Genomic DNA, 22908 nt, shown 5'->3' on the forward strand with positions numbered 1-22908 from the left:
TCTTCGATTAATGAGGATTGAACTAAGCGATTACACAAAAAGAGGTCTCCTTCATGATTTCTTTAGTTAGTGAGGTTTAATAGTAGACCTATAATGAAACGAGTTATCCCCAAATCAAATGCCAAGAGCCCTTAAATTTAAAATTTTTAATTTATTGTATATGATTTAGCTCATTGTGGGAATTACATATTGTTCTTAGCTCATTGTGGTGGTTACATTTTTTTTTTTTTAACACGTGACTTAAAATAATTAATATTTTTTATTATCTATTTTTGGCCAACTATTTTAATGTGTGAATTGTATCTAATTTATTTCATTTTTATTTTATTAATTAATTTATGTGTTGCATAGACATGTTGCATAAAATGTCGCTATATGCTTTCCCCCAAATTTTTCATTGCCGCCCAAAATTTCCCCCTATTTTTCATTACCCACCTTTTTTTTTCCCCAAAGCTTTTTTCTTCAATTTTTTTTTTCTTTCTTTTCATTCGGCTCCCACTTCTCAGACTGTTAAAAGTTAAAAACCCATTTTTCATCTCAGCCACCATAGATCTACTCTCTCTCACCTCAGCCACAACCCACTGCCACCGATCTGATCTTCTTCATTAGATCATCTCTCAAACCCACATCAGACTTGAAATTGAAAGAGATATCAGATTCAATTGAAGAGTTTTTAGAACATAAGCCAGTGCCAGTCCGATGGTGAATTCGTTTAGTGGGGTGGGAGTCAAGGCTCCTCTGGATTCTATCAGGGGCTTCTATTATTGTTTCTGTATTCAATTACATGCTTACTTTTGCCAATTGCCACTCTCTCCTTTACTGGGCATTTGGGTTCATTAGAGCTTGCTGGGGCATCCATTGCTAGTGTGTAGGAATTCAAGGTCTTGATTATGGGATTATGGTACGACTCTTTTTTTTTTTTTTTTTTTTACACTTGAAAATTTATATGTTGCCTAGGAAAATTGTTATTTCACATTTACCCATTTCAAGACTGTCGTTCACACCACACAAATATTGTGGATAATGAATGTCTGCAATGTTTGTGTAGTGTGAAACGGGGAGTGTGAGACAATTACAATCCAAAATTCTAGTTACACTATATATATATATATATATATACACAAACATATATATTTTCTTTCATTATATGTTTCATGTATGTAATTCTTTCTTTATGATGAAAAAAAAAAACACAACAGTTGGGCATGGCCAGTGCTGTGCAAACCATGTGTGGATAGGCACATGGGGCCCAAAAATATGGGGCATTGGGCGTCATATGCCAGAGAGCAATAGTTTTGCATCTGGGAGCAGCAATACTCCTTACCTTCCTCTATTGGTTCTCAGGCCCAATCCTCATAGCCATAGGCCAATTTGAGAGCATAGCTGAGCAAGGCCAAGTTTTTGCACACGGTTTGATACTCCAACTCTATGCATTTGCAATAAGCTGCCCCATGCAGAGTTTCTTCCAAGCACAGAACATTGTAAATCCTCTAAAGGTTCTTCTTCTTTTCTTTCTAAAAGTTTTTTTTTTTAATTTTTTTTTTGTTAATTAATGAATGTCATTGTTGTTTGATATAGTACGTTGTGAATTTTGTAAGTTATTTTTTATTATGCTCAGTTTCTTTTTCTTATTAAACCCATAGACAAGCCTATGTTACCATTGATCGGCACTCTATTGTTCTACTAATTTTATATATTAGTATAATAATAGGCTTGTATATCATCGGAGTGGGGCTCATCAAAGAACAAAGAACCCACGAGGTTGCCATTGCTGAACTCAATAATCTTTCTTCATCTAGGTAACCTTATCAACCCCTCTTTGTTTGTTACTCTTTACTATAATACCATACTAGACTTGCCCTTGTCTTTTGCTAATGTCTTTTTTATTGTTTCCATAGAGGCAGAGTATGCATGCCAAGTGCTTGTAAAAATTACACAGAGAGTCAAAAATAAATAAATTAAGAGACTTGTGGACGCTAATTAGTTAATGGCTTTAAGATGGTGCTAAACATGAATATGACAGAGCTACATCTTTTTTTCTTTTTTTCTTTTTTTTTTTGGGTTTAACACTATATTTTTGCAAAAAAAAAAAAAAAAAACATCTAATTGTGGTTTGGGTTGGTCTATATTAATTTAATAAAGATGTGTATAGTGACTGAGATTGAACTTTTTGTGAGAATTTGGTTAAATTTCTAAATATTAGATGAAAAGAAACTAAAAAATAAGTGGAAGTTCATTTGTCCAATACAAGCACTAGTTTGAATGATCCATTCTTAGGATAAATTGCACTTAAGAGAAGTTTTTGGGGGAGGGAGGTATTGCATAATTAGTGAATAATTATTAAAGAAAAACCATAGATAAAATAGCGGTTATTGCAAACAAGTGAGGCAGCTAACCTAATAGGTAAATGATTCAATGCATCTTAGATTAAAGAGTACTATCATTTTCATAAAATTTGTGCATGTACGAATGATTTTATATCTTGAAAATTCTCATCGTGCTTCTCATCTGACATGGATGCAGATTAAAGCACAAGAAAACATGATATGTGGTCCATATCTGCATGAGGTAGTCTTCTTTAAATAAAATCATTTTTACTTAGCAATATATATATTGATACAAATCTAGAGCTGTAAGGGATTGATGGTTTTATTTAGTACTGTGTAGTTGTTGCAAGGATAATAGAAGGCTGCCTATTTTGTGGCAGTCTTTAAGCGTGGCTTGAAATTTTCTTTTACATTTTCTTTCTCTTGGTGAAATGTTAGGTGTTCCTTTACAATGCACACATGTTTGGTTTGACAGGAATGCCTTGCACATATTTTTTAAGGAATTTTCCATTTATTAATGGTGTTACTCATTGCCTTTATTTTTAGTCTATGCATCTTCATTTCTAAATAAAGAAACATGTTAGATTGGTTGATCTTAATAAAATAAAGATTACAGTACTCAAGTTTGTAAGTGCATTGATAGCATTTTTATAAATATTATACTCTTATTTTGCAGGTTAACCACTCATTTATCATGATAAGGAATTGGGATGGTGTGTTATGGACTGCAATATTTGGTATTAAGGTAAACCATATTGAAATTAAATTCCACTAAAAGTTCCAAAACATATAAGGGTCCAATTAATGTATGCTCTAAGAAGGCATTTGTGGAATATGTGAAACACCACTATTCTGATTGCATGTTTAACATTAAAAATCTTATTTTTAAGTACAGAAAGAAAGAAGATCGTTACAAGAATGGTCCTTCATTCATTCCTACACCTTTTTGGAAAAAGATGGTGGATAAATGGATGGATGGAGAATGAGGGGTGAGTATAAATGAAATATATGTCACAAATTCTCTCTATCTCTCTTGCACTCTCTCTAACCATTATTTGTGGTTTACATTTTTCACAATTGTTATATTATTTTAATTTATATTTAATTTTGATAGTGGTTTAAGTAATCAAATTAAATTATTATTATTGTTAAATTAAAAAAAAAAAAAAAGGTTATTACTGTTGTTTATGATATATTGTATGATTATATTTGATATAGTACTATGTGCACTTATTTATTGAAGCATTGATACAAATACAAATTCACTTTAATTGTTTCATTTTAACTCATGTTTAATGCTTTTTTTTTTTTTTTAAAAAGATGGTACTAGCAGAGATGAAGAGGACAACTCAAACAATAACATGGAGGTCAAAAGCAACTTGGAGGGTGACCTAGAGGAAAACTAATATAGATCTTTTCATAATTCTAGTTTAAAACAATATTTTTATGTAATGGTTTAATTTCAGGATTTTTTTTTGTATATTCTATATTTTAAAGTTTGAACTTATAAGGATTTTTATGTTTCAATGGATCAATTTTAGTAATCATTGTACTATTGTAACATGATAGATAAACAAAATGATATAAAATAAATTAAAAATAAATAAATAATAAAATATTTAAAATATTATATAAAATATTATCATTGACATAAAAATTTGGTCATAAATAACTTTATAGTGACGACGAAGTTCCTCGTAATTTATAGAATAGTGATGCCACTTAACCCCTTGCAAAAACGTTTAAAGTGACAGCTTAACGTCGTTACTATTATTTCTAACTAATTGTGAGGTTTTATTGACATGGTGATTGTGGACGATCATCATGGACGAACATCCTTAACTTAGTTCCTGTCAATTGCCCCATTGTCCTTGTGTCGTCCACACCATTATCTTTTTCTTCAACTATTAATTATTTATTAAAAGACTATTCGAGGAATGTACCAAGGAAGTTGACACGTGGCTCATCTTAGAGACCTTCAAGTCGCATCGCTTCGTTTTTCAAAAAATGTGCCATATGGCACATTTTAATTGGTCTATATTGCTTTAGTGTCCCATCTTGTTGGCTATAAATAGGAGAATACCCCTCTTACCCTCTCACATTTTTCATATTTCCTTCTTTGACATCAGTCGTCCTGTGCATCATCTGGAAGTTTCCTTCTGTTCTTAGTCGTCTTCGTCTAGAATCAGGTATCCTTATTTCTTGGTCTATAGGTTTTCTTAAGTTATTCTTTTACAAAATGGCTATCGTAGTGTCCTCGTCTACCAACAACGATGAGAGAGATAGATGAATATCATGATGAGAGTAATAATAATAGTAGTAGTGGAAGTGATAGTAGTGCATATAGTTCTTCAAACGAGCACTACTTGTCTGGGGTTTCTAGGGCCTTATTAGAGGTTTTCCAAGAAAAGTTAAGGCAGAAGACGACGTCAAGTTTGTCAGCTGGCCAGTCCTCTCGCATATCGGCATCCATCCCCTCTTTAGATGAAAAGGAGGATGTCTTATATTGTTGTGCAGCAGGTATTCCTTCTAAGACAGACGAGAAATAAACTAGGTTCCGTTAGGAGTTGGTATCAGATCCCAAATGATCTGAATCCTCGTCTAGCTATTCGAGGTGAATGGTGTTGTTCCCCTCATCATGGAGTTGGTATTTAAGAAGCTTATTTGTTAGGGGGGTGGGGTCTTAGGTTGCCTCTCAACTATTTTGCTAGGGAAATTCTTCACAGGCTGGGTATAGGTATAAATCAACTTAACCCCAATGCATGGAGGCTCATTGTGTTTATGCAGGTGCTATGGAGAGAAGTTTTTGAGAGAAACCGTCCTCTTACTGTGGACAAGTTTCTTTACTGTTATAAGCCCTCTGAGATTAGTTAGTCTTTGGGCTTTTATCAATTTTCAGCGAGGAGTTCCAACTGTAGGTTGGTTAGGTCTCTCCCCACATCTAATAGGAGGTGAAAGACAGAGTTTTTCTTCGTCTCTAGATTCTGGGCAAAGAACCCTGTTGAAGTAGGCAAGGATCCATTTCCTCCCTATACAGGTGAAACGGGTCATCTTCGTCCAGAGGGTATGTTATTTCCCACCCTATGCTTTATTTCTTTTTATCATACTTGTCTTTTTTTTTTTTTTTCTTTTTTAAATACAGCTATGAGACAACCTGCTCTGTCCAAGTTCCACCTAGACTGCATCCAGCAAGCTCGTTCTTTTGCAGATAGGACGTTTCATTGCTTAGTGACACTTTGTTGTCTTGCGAGTTGGGGACTTGGCCCTGAACCCACTGAAGAAGCACTTGCCCACGAGCTTACCACCCAAAAACATAAGTTTTTTCCTTTTCTCTTTTCTTTTTATATTTAAGTCATCCAAATACTAAACCCCTTTTTTCATTTTTTTTTTTTTAATTTTTTAATTTTTTTAATTTTTTTTTAAAATTTTTTAATTTTTTTTAATTTTTTTTTTATTTTTTTTTTTTTAATTTTTTAATTTTTTTAATTTTTTTTTAAAATTTTTTAATTTTTTTTAATTTTTTTTTTAAAGAATGGCAACCATGAAAGATAACAAAGGGATGGGCGTTGCTAGAGACAAGATTGAGAAGGAGGCTATTAACCAGTCTCATCCTCCAATTTCGTCCATGGTGAAGGTCGTCCCTCATGCTACGTCGGAGTGGAAGAAGACAGTGTCCAAAAGAGTAGATACAAGGAACCTTCCTAGTCATTAGGGCAACAAGAAGCAAAAGGTTGACCCTTTAACAAAGTCCACCCCTGTTGTGGTTCATGACCAACCTGCCCCCATGACCAAATCTAGAGCTGGCACTTCTCCTTCTCGTCCTGGTGTTAACGTATCTAAGCCTTCCACGCTGCCCCCATGACTCTTCTTGAAAGTGAAGACCTGGCTTGGGAGAAATTTAATCAAGCAGTCACTAATGAAGATGTTGCCATTTGCTATGACATGTCCATGAAAGAGTTTGAACATTCCACTGTTCATGATCTCTTTAAGGTATCGTAATTCGTCCTTAGCTTGATTTTTGTGTCTTTAGGTCTAAGTTTCATCACTTTCTTTTGTCTATATTCCTTTGATACAGGTTATGCCAAAGTTTATGGCGGTGTCTAGGCAGGCTTATGAATTAGACCACACCAAGGTTAGGCTTGAGGCAAAAATCTGTGATATGAAGAAGAAGCCAAACCACAGGACGGGGGAAAGGATAAAGCTTAAGGCTGAGGAGGAAGAGTTGAAGAATTTAGCAAAAGAATTAAGGACGGACATTGTGGAAAAGGACACTCGTTTGAACCATCTGTAGAAGCAAAACGAAGAGCTCAAATCGTCCTTGAGTCAAGCCGAAGATGAAGTGATTAAGGAATTCAAGTCGACCACAGCATTCACTAATCTTTTGGATGCGAACTATGCAGCAGGCTTTGAAGATTTTCGTATGGATGCTATTAAGCTGTTCCTTGAGATGAACTTTGATTCCATCAAGCTTCATGCTGCAGCTAAGAGTTCCCTACTTTAGAAAAGTTCAGAAGATTTAAATGTTGAAGACGATGCTTCCACTCCTTTTCCTGCTAAAGACTGCTCTAAGTCTGGTGGCGATGCCCCCAGTGGTTTATCCCCTTGAAATGATTTCTATTTTATCTATTTACTTGTTTGTTGTTTTGCTTTTGTCCTTTTTTTTTTTTTTTTCTTTTAGGGGGTCCATTGTTTTGGACCATTTTAATTTTCTGCAAGTACATTAATGCGTCCATGTTTAAGGATGAGTATTTTATACAATTGCCTTTTCTGGGCTTGATACTATAGGGTTTTTGGATGATAGTTACCTACCTTTTTATTTATGAACATGTTTTTGTCCATATTTTTATTGCCAACTTCCATTCCAATTATTCTTTGTCTATAGATAAGACTTTATTTTGGAATATGAATATTTTCCTCGTCCTTAGACTTGTTTGACTTGTTCTTGGAGTGGTACTTAGCTATATATTTTCTTATAGCTTGGATTACCCAAAAAATTGGACGTGTCGTCCAAATAAGATGTATTGCATGCATGCTTTTTTTTCGTCCTTTATTTTTGGACAAATGTATTGCCTTAGATTTTATGGCAATTTGCCTTTTCCTCGTCTAAGGGTGGCTCATGATGATACATCTCCATGTCTAGAGATTTTAAATGCCTTTAATTTAATATGGACGTTAATTTCGCAATCAACACTTAAATTAGAGAATTCAAGCTATTTTATATACAATAACTGTACATAACATTGTCCATAAATATCAGAGAACTTAGTACGTAGCATTGTGCAAAGACATCGTCCATGCTAGTACTTAGTCCTTTTTTTTAGAGAATTCAAATTGCTTTATATACAACGACTTTGTTCATGACATAGTCCATAGCACATGCTAGTAGCTAATGCTTTTTAGGGAATTCAAATGCTAGAAAATATAAGATACTGTTGAAAAACATAAGTGCTAAAAGATAACATAAATAAACTACTAGAAATCACTAGCAATCTTTAGACTCGTCCATGCTGACCTTCCCGACGAATATTCTTTAATGGTAGTACTTCCTCAAATTCTCCTCATTCCACGGGTGCTCCAGCTTTTGTCCATCCAAGACTTCCAAGTAGTATGAACCTCATATTTTGGAATTGATGACTTTATATGGTCCTTCCCAATTAGGCCCTAACTTTCCATGAGTGGGGTCCTTTGTAGCCAGTGACACCCTTTTTAGGATGAGATCTCCAATGTTGAACTGTCTTGGCTTCACCAGTGCATCATGATGCTTGGCCATCAAGTTTTTGTAACGAGCCACCCTCTGTTCTACATCCATCCTCACCTCATCCACAAGGTCAAGGCTCAGACGAAGCTGTTTTACATTCTCCTCATTGTTGTAATAAGCCACCCTGTAGCTAGTTAGACCGACCTTCGTGGGTATGACCACATTACTTCCATATGCCAACTTAAAAGGAGTCTCTCTAGTTGGAGTCCTTACTGTCATCCTTTATGCCTAAAGGACACTGGGTAACTTGTCCGTCCATATCCCTTTTGCCCTCTCAAGCCAAGTCTTGATGATCTTCAACAAGGATCGGTTTGCAACTTCACCTTGTCCATTGGCCTGTGGATGGGAGGGTGAAGAGTAATGATTCTTGACTCTTAACTGCTCACAAAATTCTCTGAAGGCTATATTATCAAATTGACATTCGTTGTTTGAGACGAGCACCCTAGGAATTCCAAAGCTGCAAATTATGTTCTTCCAGAAGAAATTTCTAACATTTCGTTCAGTGATCACAGGCTCTACTTCCACCCATTTGGTAAAGTAATCAATCTCTAATGTCAAGAACCTTATTTGTCTCATCCCTATGGGGAAGGGACCAAGAATGTCAAGTCTCCACTAGGCAAAGGGCCAAGGGGCCACCATTGGAGTAAGATACTTTGATGGTTGCCTAGGTATGTTGCTATACCTTTGACACTTATCACATGCTTTAACATAAGCTTTAGCATCTGCTTACATAGACGACCAGTAATATCTTTCGCGGATCATCTTATAGATAAGGCCTCTGAATGGTTTCCATAAGCCCCTTCATGGACATCTCTCAAGACATAAAGAGACTTGTCTGGATTTAAAAACCTTAGATAGGGTGGAGAAAAACCCCTCTTATATAGCACCTCATCCATAAGGATAAACTTCACTGCCCTTACCCTTAGTTTTCTTGCCTTTTCTTTATCATCTGGGAGAACTCCATCCTTGATATAAGACATAATTGGGGTGGTCCAACTGGTAACTCCATCTACTTGATTCACTTCCAGCAAGTCTATGCTTGGAATGTATTGGATTTTAACTTGATCACCCACTATCTCATCTGCAGATGCAGTCTTGGCTAAAATGTCAGCTTCTGTATTTTCTTCCCTTGGTATTTGTTGGAACTAGACTGTTGTGAAGCATTTTATACATTGCTTAAATTTTCTCAAGTACTTCTTCATACATTCTTACTTGGCTTCACATGTCCCATTTACCAGGCCTATCACCAATTAAGAGTCTCCCTGGACAAGGACTAAGTCTGCTCTAAGTGATTTCACTAGCTGCAAGCCGTGAAGTAGGGCTTTATATTCTACTTCATTATTGGTTGTCTGGAACTGTAGACGGATTGCATACTCCAAATGATCTCCTTTTGGTGAGTGTAGAACAAGCCCAATTCCTCCTGCATGCTGCATGGACGAGCCATCTACACGGATGACCCACTGCTTTGCCCCCCGTCCCTCACTGTGTTGCTCCTTGGAAGGAGTGAATTCAGTAATGAAATATGCTAGGACTTAAGCTTTTATTGCGTCTCTTGGTTTGTACCACACATTAAACTCACTAAGTTCCACTGCCCACTAGATTAGTCGTCCAGTGGCCTCCAGCTTGTTCATGGCCTTCTTTAATGGGTGATCTGTTAGAACGTTGGTTATATGAGCTTGAAAATAAGGCCTAAGCTTTCTTGCTGCTATCACCAATGAAAATGTGAGCTTTTCCATGGGTAGGTATCGTCTTTTAGCTCCTTTTAAAGCTTTGCTGGTGTAGTAGATAGGCTTTTGTACTTTTCCTTACTCCCTAATTAAAGCTAAACTTACTGCATGAGAAGACACCGCTAGATAGAGGTACAACTCTTCCCCTAGTTTAGATGGGCTTAATAGCGGAGTTGAAGTAAGATAAGCCTTCAAGTCTTCAAATGCCTGTTGGCATTCGTCAGTCCATTCAAATGCTTTTCTTAACACTAAAAAATAATAAATATTTGTTAGTAGCTTTTAAAACAAACATGTTAAGGGCAACTACTTGTCCAGTGAGGCTCTGGACATCCTTGATATTCTTTGGGGGCTCCATGCTCAAAATCGCTTGGATTTTATCAAGGTTTGTTTCAATCCCTCTTTGTGAAATCATAAAACCAAGGAATTTCCTTGACGCAACTTCGGAGGCACATTTGCTTAGATTAATTTCATCTTATATAGCCTAAGTGTATCAAAGGTTTCTTGAAGGTCATCCAAATGCTGCATCTCCCTCACACTTTTAACCAATATGTCGTCCACATATACTTCAACGTTTCACCCAATTTATGGACAAAACATATGGTTGACTAGCCTCTAGTAGGTAGCTCTTGCATTTTTCAGACCAAAGGGCATCACTTTGTAACAAAACAAACCTTGGCCTGTGATGAAGGATGTTTTCTTCTAGTCTGCCTCGTCCATCTTAATCTAGTTGTACCCTGAGAATGCATCCATGAAGCTTAGCAGCTGATGTCTAGCTATTAAATCCACCAATTAATCAATGCGTGGAAGAGGATAGCTATCCTTAGGACATGCCTTGTTTAAATCTGTGAAACCCACGCACATCCACCATTTGCCATTGGCCTTTTTGACTAATAGTACATTAGCTAGCCAGTCGGGGTAGTGAACTTCGCGGATGAACTCTGTGGTAACTAACTTATGAACTTCTTCTTTGATGGCATTATCTCGTTTTGGGGTAAACACTCTCTTCTTCTGATAGACAAGCTTGTAAGACAGAGACATGTTTAAACGGTGAGTGATCACACCTGGGTCAATTTCACGCATGTCTTTATGACTTCAAGTAAAAACATATGTGCTCTTTTTGAGGAATCCAACGAGATCCTACTTCGTCTTCTCCCCCATACTTGTTCCAATCCTGGTAAATTTCTCCGGGTTGGACTCATCTAATGGTACATCTTCCAATGGCTATCATGGCTAAGTAAGATTCTCTAGTAGCTAATTGATCTCCTTGAACTTCTCCAATGCCATACTCTGTTGGGAACTTGACAAATAAGTGGTAAGTGGACTTTGTAGCCTTCTAACTGTTCAAAGTTGGTCGTCCAATAATTTCATTATACGGGGACGAATAGTCTACAACAAGGAAATTCACTTTCTTATTGATTTGCTAGGGGTAAGAGCCAACCACGACTGGCAAAGAGATGGTGCATACCAGTAAAACTTTCATTCCTCCAAACCCGATCAATGGCACATTTATTAGAAGAAGTAATTCTTTGTTAATTCTCATTTGCTGGAAGGTTGGATAGTAGAGGATGTCAGCTAAACTCCCATTATCCATTAACACTCTTTTAGCTGTATAATTTGCAATCATCAAAGTAATGACAATCGCATCATCATGAGGATGGTGCAGTTGTCTTGTATCTTCATCCGTAAAAATAATGGCAAGCTCATCTTTTCGGATCCTTCGTGGTCGTCCAAATATTTGAACATTTTGGACTTCCCGTAGGTAGGTCTTCTTTGCTTTGGACGAGCTTTCTATTGATGTACTACAATGATCTTTATTTCTCTAAGCGGTGGATGTGCTGGTTCCTTTGCTTTGCCCTTCATTAGCTATCTCTTGTCTTTGTGGTCTTGCCCAAGAAAATTTTTCAACTTTCCTTACTTAATAAGAGCTTTAATCTGCTGCTTCAAGTCATAGCATTTGTTTGTATCATATCCATGGTTGTGGTGAAAACAATAGTACTTACTTTTGTTCCGCTTGCTAGGATCTCCTTTCATCCTCTCAGGCCACTTTAAGGATGGATCGTCTTTGATTTGCATTAATACTTGATCAAGCGGAGTATTTAAGGGAGTGTAGTTGGAGTATCGTCCTGAAGACAACCCTGCTTTCTTGCTGTTGTGATCCCTTTTCTCCCTTATTTTGGCTTTCTTTGGATGCGAACCTTGCTTTGGATGGTATATATAGCCATTTTCCAGTCGTTCACCTTTCTTCTTCTCATTGGCAATAATTGCGTCTTCTACATTCATGAAACTTTGGGCTGAATGTATTAATTCTGCCATTGTCTGAGGCTTCTGGTTGTACAGCGTGTGAATGAATAGGTCTAAACTGACTCCATTATAGAAAGCTGCTAAGAGGATCTTGTCATCCATCTCGTCCATCAATAGAGCTTCTCTATTAAAACGGCTGATAAAAGTACGCAGGCTTTCATTTTCACCTTGTTCTATGTTTAACAAGCTAGACGAGGAATGCTTTTGCCTTTGTTCCCTAACAAAATTGTTGACAAACAACTTACTTAACTCCTGAAACAAAGTTATGGTATTTGGCGGTAGCTTCCTAAACCATACTCTGGCTGGGCCTTTCAAGGTGGTAGGAGAGGCTCTGCACATGATTTCGTCTGGAACACCTTGGAGATGCATGGTTGTTTTGAATGTGACAATATAATCGCAAGGGTCACGTGTCCCATCATATGATTCTAGGGTAGGCATTTTGAACTTGGAAGTCAAAGGATGACTTGTGATAGACGCAATGAAGGGGGAATCAGTCCTATGGACGAGATCATCCACATGGTTTGCTCCTCATGAAATCCTTCATCTCTTCCATGGCTCTTTTCATCTGGTCCATCTCCCTTTCTAAATTTCTCCTTTAGCATTGTTCTCAACCCCTTCATTCTCTAAACTTTGGCTTCGTTCTCCACCATGTTGCTGATGACACTGTTTATTAACTTCTCTAGTTAACTCCTGGTTCTGTTGTTTTAGTTCTGCCATCGTTGCTGCCATGGACTGTAACCGTTGCTAGACGATCATGGGAGGTGGTGCCGCATGATTTGGGTGACTGGAGGCTTTTCCACTCTCTTGGTGTCCTAGACTGGTGGCCATTGACCTAGTACGAACGATGTAGCCCTTTTGTCTTGGAAAGATCAAAGAAGTTAACACTTAGAAACTTTTTTCCTTATCTTTCCCTACAGATGGCACTAACTGATGATACACGAAAATTAGTAGGTTGGAATGCTTCGGGCTATGGTGATGGCTGTGAGTCCTGGAAAAAAAAAATATATATATATATATATATATATCAAGGGTGACCGGTGTAACCTAGCCAGGGACTCTCTGATGGTTAAGTCAGTTTTCTCTCTAGAACATAAGGAAGGGAAAATAGTGAATGGTGATACTTGCCTTGGGTGGATAAGACTTGTTCCTTTTATAGAGAGTTAAAAGTGGGTCTACTTGTTCACATCCACCACCATCATGAGTGATGTGAGTAGTTGATGGAGAAAATGAGTAAATGGAATACGTGGAGTGAATTACGAGGAACCCCTTCCACGTTTTAAGAGTAGTACACTAGGGTCAAATCATATGGGAGTTTATGAGAAGTCCTTTTGTAGAATTCACCAAGTATTATTTGGTCATCCTTATGTTTGTTTTATGGATGACCCACCTAGTCTTGTTCCAAAGAGACTTGTATTGTTTCCTAAGTACAATGTTCTTGTTCTCCTCTTCTTAAGGTTTCTTGGACGTGGTAGTTATGGACGATCATTATGGATGAACATCCTTAATTTAGTCCCAATCAATAATAATAATAATAATAATAATAATTAAAGGGTTCTCCTATCCATGAAATCCACATTTATGGTTTTTCCAAAAGGAAAAAAAAAAATAATTTCTTTATCTCTAATTTTTTAAAAATATTAAAAATAATTAAATAAAATTTTTATTAAAAATAGGGTAAATTGCAAATTACACCCCTAAAGTTTGGGGGTGAATTGGGTGATTGAATTTTTCTCCATGAAGTTTCAAAATTTGAATTTTACTCCCTGACGTTTGAGGGTGTTTGAATTTTACATTAAAAGTAATTTTAAAAGTAACTTTAAATTAATGAGTTATATATGGTGTAAAAGTAATTTTAAGAAACAAAAATGATGTATTAGCCAAACCTAGGAGGCCATTATTTAAATTTATACATAAAATTTTTATATTTTTACCAAAAATAGAAGAAGGAAGAGCAGTATTGTATACATTATACGAGATGGGTTCAAGTTACACCTGGTGTAATTCCTTAAGAATTACATCTTTTTTGTACCGTAGATTTCTAATAGATCCAACGGTTGAAAAAATAGCATTAAATGATTAAGGATTTCCACCTTATTTACTTAATTAATAACAGATTTTCTCTATCCTCATTTATTACTTTCCATAAACCTCATTGGGTGTTTAACTGTGTCTCTTTCTTCCTAAAATTGCTGGATATATATGAATCTAGGCAAAAAACAAAGACTGAAAAATTCAAAATTTTCTTCTCTCAAAATCCTTGGGTGTCGGTAAGTAAGATCCAAAGATATACTATAATTTGTGATTTTTTAAGTACACTTAATCTGCCAGAACTACCCGTAAACAATTCACAAAATGAGCAAGAGCCATGTGGTTTCCAATTTCAACACATTATAGCAAAAACACATGACAAAACTCAAATCTATTGAAGATAGGGCAAATATGAGATCACAAAATAATATAAAGAAGTGAACATATATATATATATATATGTTTTATTATAATGTTGAAAATAAATGATGACCAGAATCTACAAAGAAGTATCCATTTGGTTAATTGAAAAAATTGGCCGGTCGATGTTCATACAGTTATGAAAAGCATGTTATAGTTAGACTGGTAATGAATTGGCTTGCTTAATTCAGGTGGTTAACATCTAACATGATAAATTTGGCCAGTTTTACTATCACCGTGTTGAATTCTTTTTTGTGGTTAAGAAATATTTGAACCATATATATACTCCTTGATACAAGAGTTACATGCAAGGGATATTTTCATTACAACGCCTTCTAATTATAAATGAAATACGTATTATGTATAATATCTACACTATTATGCTAATTGAAATAGATTTGGCCTAATTCCATCCTGAGCGGGATGAAGATAAAGAGGTTGGTGTGACTCAGAGGTACAACATTTTTTCTTTTTTCTTTTAAGGAAGAAAGGGACACAGTAAACAACACCTAAGGAGGTCTATGGAAAATAATAAATGAAGATAGAGAAAATCTATTATTAATTAAGTAAATAAGGTGGAGATCCTTAATCTTTTAATGCTACTTTTTCAACCGTTGGATCTATGAGAAATCTACGGTACAAAAAAAGTATAACTTTTAAAGAGTTACACCAGGTGTAACTTGAACCCATCTCACATTATACACATTTGCAAAAAAATGTACAACATTGTAAATTTTACATTGCAATTACAATGTAAACTAATAATATTCCTAAATAAAATTGTCATATACTCGTATGTCACTCTATAGTCTATTCCACGAGTGAAATTAAAAATGATGCAAACAACTTGCGCCCATAGATTCCTGTCTCTGGTTTTGGCTATAATGAATTGTTTTGAGTTAAATTAAAACTTCTTTTTATATGTGTCGTTATCTATATCCTAAAATGAGATAAAGTATTTCATTAAAAAAAAAGAAAAGAAAGAAAGAAAGAAAGAGAGATAAACTAAAAAAAGAGATAAACTAAAAAAGGCATATCTTGTTAGATAAAGAAGAAATCAACAAATGCACCAGCACAATTGTTTTTATTTAAGAACATAAATTACTGGGGTAGGTAATACCGAGCAAAGACTTGAGTTTGATATTATAAAAACCTTAATTTCATTGTCATATTACAAGTACCTTTGGTATCGGAGTCCAACTAGACTTGATATAATCAGCTTAGGCACAGCACAAACAAGGCCTTCCAAGAGAATATGAATTTACTATGATTAGTTTATAGTTTAGTTTAGTTTAGACCATCATGCATGACAAACAGCCTTGTCTCTTATTACCGACTTTGATTTGTGTCCATGTTCATTTTTGAGTTTGTTGTGGTATGTTTGCAATTTCATGCTAAATTTTGGGGCTATACTAAAAGTAGCGGCCCAAATGTTTGGACTTTCACCAATGATATATATATATATCTAATGGCCACCCAGCTTTTTCAGGTACAAGCAATATTGAGAAGAAAACTGTTTGCAGTTTGCACTCTGAATATTCCTCAGCAGAAACCAATTCGAACACTCACTTCGGCTATGGCTTTGGCTCAAGGCAAATGGGTCAAGGTTTGTTCCTTAACTCACACTTTAGTTTTGCTTCAAATTGTCTGTTTTTGCTTTCTTAGGCTGACTCTATTTTTTAGATGCACTTTCAGATGATTTCACTTGTTTCATACTTATCAATTCATAGAGAAAGAAGAAAAAGTATGGTTGGTTTGGTTAATCTCTTTGTGTTTTCTTGACAGAAAGGTTTGGTTAATCTTTGAAGGATTCACATTTGATTATTTGAGTTTGGTCTCCTTATAAACCCCAGAAATTGAAATGGTCTCCAGGTGGATTTTTTAAATCTTTGAATGATCTATGAAATGCAAAACCATACAGATGACACCAAAGCCAATTCCTTTATTATTCAATAATATCATCTGATTTAATACCTTCTCTTAATCTTTGATATTTCTACCCAGATGGACTCCTTAATCTGCAATAAAATTCTGTCCTGAGTACCTTATTTTGGTTTCTTCCAATTGATTACTTTATTGATCTGGATCTTCTTTATTCACTTTTATGTTGCTGATTGCCCTCTTCCTTAAGTATCAATGTCTTTTTTTTTTTTTTTTTGAATAAGCAATAGAGGAATTTTGTTGTACCTTTCGCTTTCATAGACGAGTATAAATTCCATGATATTAAAATTTGCACAATCTATTTAAAACTGATAAGTTATTATTGGTGTAATAATTTTTTTTTAAATATATATAAATCCATACCTTTATTAATACTAATCACAACATACTAACTCAACAATTATGAAGAAAAAAAATTGTGAAAATTTTGTGTTTGCAGACTTGTTATTTGTAGTTTTCCCAAAATTATGAGAATTTTGTGTTAAGACTTTTTTTTTTTTTTTTTTTTTATAGATTTACTGCATGTTCCTGTTTCACCATTATTTCATACTCCATAAATATGCACGGACAACAGCTTTTGTTACATTGGATGGCAATTCTTGATCTAAATCTACAGTAAATAAGAGATATTTTAGCACATATGCCCCTAGTTATTGTATCTGCTGATGCTGGTGCTTTCTTTGTTTATATTTGTGTCACCTTCTTGGTCACATGTATGATAAAGACTTTGTCATTATCACATTTAACATAAAGTTTGTTGTCTGCATTTGTAATTAACTTTGGATCAGCTTGATCAAAATGGTACTGGGCCTGGAGCAAGAAGCTCACATGCCATCTCCATAGTAGGACAGAAGGCCTATGTTTTTGGTGGGTGAATTCTCGCCACGTGTCCCCGTGGATAACAAGGTCCATGTATTTGACCTTGAAACCCTAACATGGTCTGTTGCTAATGCTACTGGGGATGTTTCCACCGCCACGTGTTGGTGTCACAATGGCAGCTGTTGGGAAAACAATTTATGTTTTTGGTGGTAGGGATAGTGAACACAATGAGCTCAATGAGCTCTACAAGTTTGACACATCTACAAGTAAGTGGACCCAACTCTCCGACGGACCCGATCATCGGAGCTACCACTCTACCACCGCCGATGATCGCCACGTGTATATCTTTGGTGGTGGTGTGGCGGGCCGGCTTAATGATCTATGGGCCTATGATGTTGTTGATCAAAAGTGGATCAAATATCCAAACCCAGGGGACAAAATCAGGGGAAGAGGTGGGCCTGGGTTGGCTGTGGCCCAAGGAAAAATATGGGTTGTGTATGGCTTTGCTGGAGAGGAAGCGGATGATGTACACTACTTTGATCCAGCCCGTGAAGAATGGCCCAAGTGGAGACAACTGGTGAAAAGCCCACGGCCCGAAGTGTATTTTCCACTGTTGGGATTGGTAAATACATATTTATCCATGGTGGGGAAATAGACCCTAGTGACCTAGGTCACTTAGGTGCTGGGAAATTTGCCAACGAGGTTTATACATTGGACACTGAGACATTGGTGTGGAAACGGTGGGAGGATGGGCCGGATTCGGGTGATCATCCGGGCCTCGCGGTTGGACTGCGTTTGCCGGCGGTCACCGACACGGCAAGGAGGGACTTTTGGTGTATGGTGGCAATTCACCAAGTAATGATAGGCTTGGTGACATTTTCTTTTTCACTCCTTGCTTGTAGAGCAGATGAGAAATAATCATAATCATATGTACCTTGATATTTTCATAATTATATCATGATAGGTGTATGGTGGTTATGAGAGACTGGCAGCTAGGATTGTGTGGGTATGTAATATGACAACCTTGTATCTTGTAATAAAGTGTTGTTTTGACTTTGGACATGATGATTTGGGTATTGGAGTGCTGGTTTTTGTATCCCATCGTAAATAGTAGACAAACTTTTGGTGTGGAGTTCTATTTTTTATCCATTTTTGTCAATTTCAATTGATCATTCTCTTTATACTCGTTTTGTTTATTCAAGTCAAGCAGTTGACAAAGAAACATTAAATAAATAGCAAGTTACTTGATATTGAATTAATTTTACATAAATATTGAAATAGTAATTGAGCAAAATTAGGTCAGTTTGGCAGGTGGCGACACTTGTCAATCTAGCTAAGAATGGTAGGTTCAGCCGAAATAAAAAGTACAATTCAGTAGCAATGCTCTCTATCTCATATCTCCGGCACATTCAAGGCCCGTTTGGTTTGTGTTTTCAAACAACATTTTCTAGTTTTTAAACAGCATTTCACGCATTTTAACACATTTTTTCACCCACACGTATTTCAAAAAACTACAAACAACAATTTTCAAACTACTCTACCAAACACCCCCTCAACATCACTCTTATATTGTGAGTCTTAACTTTTGTTTTTTTTTTTTTTTTTTTTTTTTTTTTTTTTTTTTTTTATGCCGTGAGTCTCACTTATGAGATATGAGAGTGAGATCCACGAGCATTCTCATCAGCTCTCTCATAAAAAATGCCATTTTACAACACCAAAAACCTACTTTATCATTTTAACACACCATTTTACAACATGTCATTTATCAGATGTTCTATACTTCCATTTTATATATTAAAATAATACATCTAACCCATTAAATAATATTAAACAAATTTCATCACATTAAACTACAATCACAATCAACCTCCACAAACCACCAACGGCAACGGCAACGACAAATCACCACCAACGGCAAATCAACATCCACAAACAACAATCACAATCACTGGATCTCCGGATCTCCATAAAAATTCCAAATCCAAATCCAAAAACCTCAACAAAAAAGAAAAGAAAAAGAAAAAGAAAACCAAAATCTTCAACAAACCATCAACCTCCACAAACCACCAACGGCAACGGCAACGGCAAATCACCACCAACGGCAAATCAACCTCCACAAACAACAATCACAATCACTGGATCTCTATAAAAATTCCAAATCCAAATCCAAAAACCTCAACAAAAAAGAAAAGAAAAAGAAAATCAAAATCAAAATCTTCAACAAACCTTGCTGGCGCACTACAGCCACAAACACCGCCGCCCATACAGCCGCCCAAAACTCAACCAACCACCGCCACAACCACGATACCACCACCGGCCCAAAATCCCAACCCAACCGATCAACCAATGACCCAAAATCCACACATCGAAACCCACTACAGCCACAAACACCGCCGCCCACTACAGCCACAAATATCGCCGGCCCAAAACTCAACCAACCACCGCCACAACCACGACACCACCACCAGCCCAAAATCCCAACCCAACCGACCAATCAATAACCCAAAACCCACACAGAGAAACCCATCCCAAATGTCACACCCACGACCCGATTAAGAGCTCTAAAGGTCGACGGCAAAGGCTGTGGAGGTCGGCGACGAGGGCTGTGGAGGTTGACGACAAGGTGAGGCGGCGAGAGATCTTGAGCAAGGATGAGAGAGATCTTGAGCCGGGAGGACTGAGAGGGAAGAGATAGAGAGTGACGGAGAGAGTAGAGAAAAGAAGAAAGTGAGGAGAGAGGAGAGAGAAAAGAGAATAAAAAAATATTAAACACAAATGCCATTTTTGTCCGTACGCTCTCAAATATGAGAGCGTACTGTAGCACGTTCCAAATTTTTGGAACATTTAACATACCTGATGAGCCTTTATTTTTGTGTTTGATGTGTCAAATGTGCCAAATTTTTAGCATTTGGCACATTTGAGAGACCTGATGAGAGTGCTCTAATATGAGAGTAATATGAGAGATATGCTACATGTAGTTGATATATAAAATGATTTTTTGTATTATTTGGTGAGATCTGCACTATATGAAAAAGATGCTGCATATAGCTGATATATAAAATACTTTTTCCTACCAAAATATTAAATAATTTTATGTATTATTCGGTACTTTAGGAAGCAATTAATGCTCATTCTCACATATTTTTTATTTTTTGAGAATCGTTCCCACATAGTTGGTGATTGTTATTATCCAAACAAACATGTGCGTGGAGCAAAGTGACTCTAGGCTGGTCGAGAGTGAGGACAGACATGAACTCAGCGTGAACAACTTGGATGAGCATGAGTAATGGATTGTGTGGTTTCCTTAATTTAGGGAATTGCTAGTGGCAGAGTAATAAGTGCGTTCAACAGATAACATTCCTAGTTTTTTGGAAGAGTTACCAGATTTTTTTATTCCTAGTTAATTGTATTTCGATTGTTTTCAGCTTATAATCAGAAGTCAGCAGTCAGCAGTCAGCACTGTCATTTAAGCAATGAGACTTGAATTATAAAGTGATGATGCAAAAAATCAGTGGGCTGATTGTTCAAACCAAGATGTGGTGGAAGACCTGAAAAGATGTAATAAATATAATCGAAGTGCACTGGTGTGGTGCCGACTCAAGACCTTCCTGATGGTTAAATTATAACTTCTCTAAAGATCTCTAAAAACTCTTTTTTTAGTGTTTAAGAATTGGAATTTCTCATGTACCACAAAATTTGGTTATCTCTAGCCTTTTTATAGGAGATCATGAACTTCGTATTTTATATCACTTTATTCATGTGAGGTATGTTAGTAAAGTGGACATAGTGGGAGCGAATTTTGGGGGAACAAATTTTGAGGAGATTGCTCCCACGTTCTGAAGTAGTTATCTAATGTGGTAAATCTTATTTATGTCAAACTTGGTGAATGGCAATGCTTATGGATGAGCATGCTCTCTAGACGATTGTCATACTGTGGATGGTCCTTACAAATTTTGGCTGGCCAATAAGTGCAAATCAATTGACCACAAAGTGCTATATCAAGCCCTTAGAAAAAAGTTACAAAGTGGAACTTGAATGATTCAGAAAGTCTGATTAGCTCCCAAGCAACCAAATATAAAAATATAAAAAGATGCAAATGAAAAGCTTCACATTATACCAAACAATAACTCTTTTAATTCTGTTTGCCAATTACTTTCTTGCTTGCTCATTAAACAAATCCCTTGTGACCATCATCGAATTTAGCACCCCAATTTGGTTTATATATTTCAAGTTGAGGGGCTAATTGCAAAAATTATTTGGGTTAATTCTCCTTGGTCCATAAGATTCTTGGAAATGAATTTCAATTCCATAACTGAGTCGATGAGATTTGTGCTTCAATCAAAGGAAAGGTTAAAGCTCCCAAAACATGAAATTAGAAAGTTCATGTGACATAATATGGATGACAAGAAATCGAATTTTGACATAAACTTAGAGGGAAATAGTTGATCCTTTACCCTTAATTAGACAAATCAACAAAATATACACTAATCATTTGATGTCTTGGAAAAATGCAGTTGAAGACGATGCTGATAATGAAGAAAAAGCATGCTTAGCAGTAGTTGGTAGAAACCATAAAGGAGAAGTTCTTTTTTATTGGACTGATCGAATCTACTAACAACTTCGAAGTAGTTGAGTTGGGATTGAAGTTTGTTATTTGTGAAGGAGAAACTTTGAATATGATATCTTCTCTTCAAAGTAACCCAACATCCCTAATGGGGGGACCGAGTGAGAATAAATCACAAAGTAGTTGAGGGAATACTTTACCCTCCATTATTTTTTTATTCTTTTCTATGTAGAAGAAATGTCAATGGTAAATTGTATGGTTAGAACATCTATGAAATTAAGACTTTCCCTTAGTTTATTTATTTTATTGTTATATATATTTTTTTAATAGTAAAAGGAAATTTTTGTTGACTTGTATATATTTAGGCATGTAAAATGATGTTTATTGTTTAAATTATTTAAAATTGATTAAACTTTTATATGTTTCATGATTTTTAAAAGTATTAGTATACCCTTAAGTCTTAACAGTTTAATCTATATTATATTCAATAAAAAAAGATTGATAATAGTTAAAAAATATTAGTTTTGATCAGTATGATTTATAGATAGTTCACAATTTACAAATTAACTAGATGAAAAAAAATTGTTTTGACTAACGTAAAATTTTTCGTTATGTATAAGAAAATATGATATGTTGTTCCATCTAATCCTAAGACGTATGAGTTGGCTATAATCGAGAAAGCATTTTATATAGAGTAATAGCGCAATTATGATTTTGATGTTAAGATCAGCCGTTGTTAACTTATGGGTTTTGTAAAGCATGTGATTGATTGTGGATGTTTAAGATGTGTATGTTGTTTTAGAAGTAAAGAGAAAGAGAAAGACACATTCAATATCAACTTTTATTCTACAATATTCCTCCCAAAAAAAAAAAAAAATTCTCGTTACTTGAACTAAATAATTATAATGGATATTTGTGTGCAATTTATAATTGTTACTTTTTATGATGAATTCATTACCAACAAAGCTTTATAACAATTATTCTATAATATATACAACATTCTCCGAAACCATCTTATATAAA

General features: G+C 35.7%; 2 protein-coding genes and 1 long non-coding RNA gene across 4 annotated transcripts; all 3 read left to right on the top strand.

The window, feature by feature from the left end:
* The first annotated feature begins 442 nt into the window (after nucleotides 1–442).
* Nucleotides 443–3854, top strand: LOC112016069 (uncharacterized). 2 transcript variants are annotated; one of them, XR_002883286.2, is made up of 7 exons: nucleotides 443–901; nucleotides 1200–1496; nucleotides 1712–1799; nucleotides 2524–2568; nucleotides 3004–3072; nucleotides 3223–3316; nucleotides 3648–3854. It is a non-coding gene; the product is annotated as an uncharacterized LOC112016069 (long non-coding RNA). The 2 variants fall into 2 exon arrangements; XR_010623485.1 differs by having other exon boundaries at nucleotides 1345–1496.
* A 1971-nt stretch (nucleotides 3855–5825) lies between these two features.
* LOC136061650 (uncharacterized) lies at nucleotides 5826–7114 on the top strand. The gene is made up of 2 exons (XM_065759675.1): nucleotides 5826–6317; nucleotides 6403–7114. The coding sequence occupies exons 1-2, from the start codon at nucleotides 6186–6188 to the stop codon at nucleotides 6616–6618; spliced, it is 348 nt and encodes a 115-aa protein (XP_065615747.1). The 5' UTR covers nucleotides 5826–6185; the 3' UTR covers nucleotides 6619–7114.
* Nucleotides 7115–15705: 8591 nt separating this feature from the next.
* Nucleotides 15706–18453, top strand: LOC112016050 (thiohydroximate-O-sulfate sulfur/sulfate-lyase (nitrile-forming) NSP5). The gene is given in 7 exon segments (XM_024048543.2): nucleotides 15706–15936; nucleotides 16051–16167; nucleotides 17291–17371; nucleotides 17373–17468; nucleotides 17470–17878; nucleotides 17881–18093; nucleotides 18096–18453. Coding segments are annotated over 7 exon segments (1068 nt in total). The 5' UTR covers nucleotides 15706–15912; the 3' UTR covers nucleotides 18224–18453.
* The last annotated feature ends 4455 nt before the right edge of the window (nucleotides 18454–22908 follow it).

The sequence above is a fragment of the Quercus suber genome, unplaced genomic scaffold (assembly GCF_002906115.3).
Source record: "Quercus suber isolate HL8 unplaced genomic scaffold, Cork oak 2.0 scaffold_337, whole genome shotgun sequence".
NCBI classification, from domain to species: Eukaryota; Viridiplantae; Streptophyta; class Magnoliopsida; order Fagales; family Fagaceae; genus Quercus; species Quercus suber.

Bases quoted from the DNA above. Each gene is read 5' to 3' on its own strand.
- LOC136061650 (XM_065759675.1), top strand. From the start codon at position 6,186: ATGACTCTTCTTGAAAGTGAAGACCTGGCTTGGGAGAAATTTAATCAA. The intron at 6,318-6,402 runs GTATCGTAATTC...CCTTTGATACAG, and splicing joins CTGTTCATGATCTCTTTAAG to GTTATGCCAAAGTTTATGGC.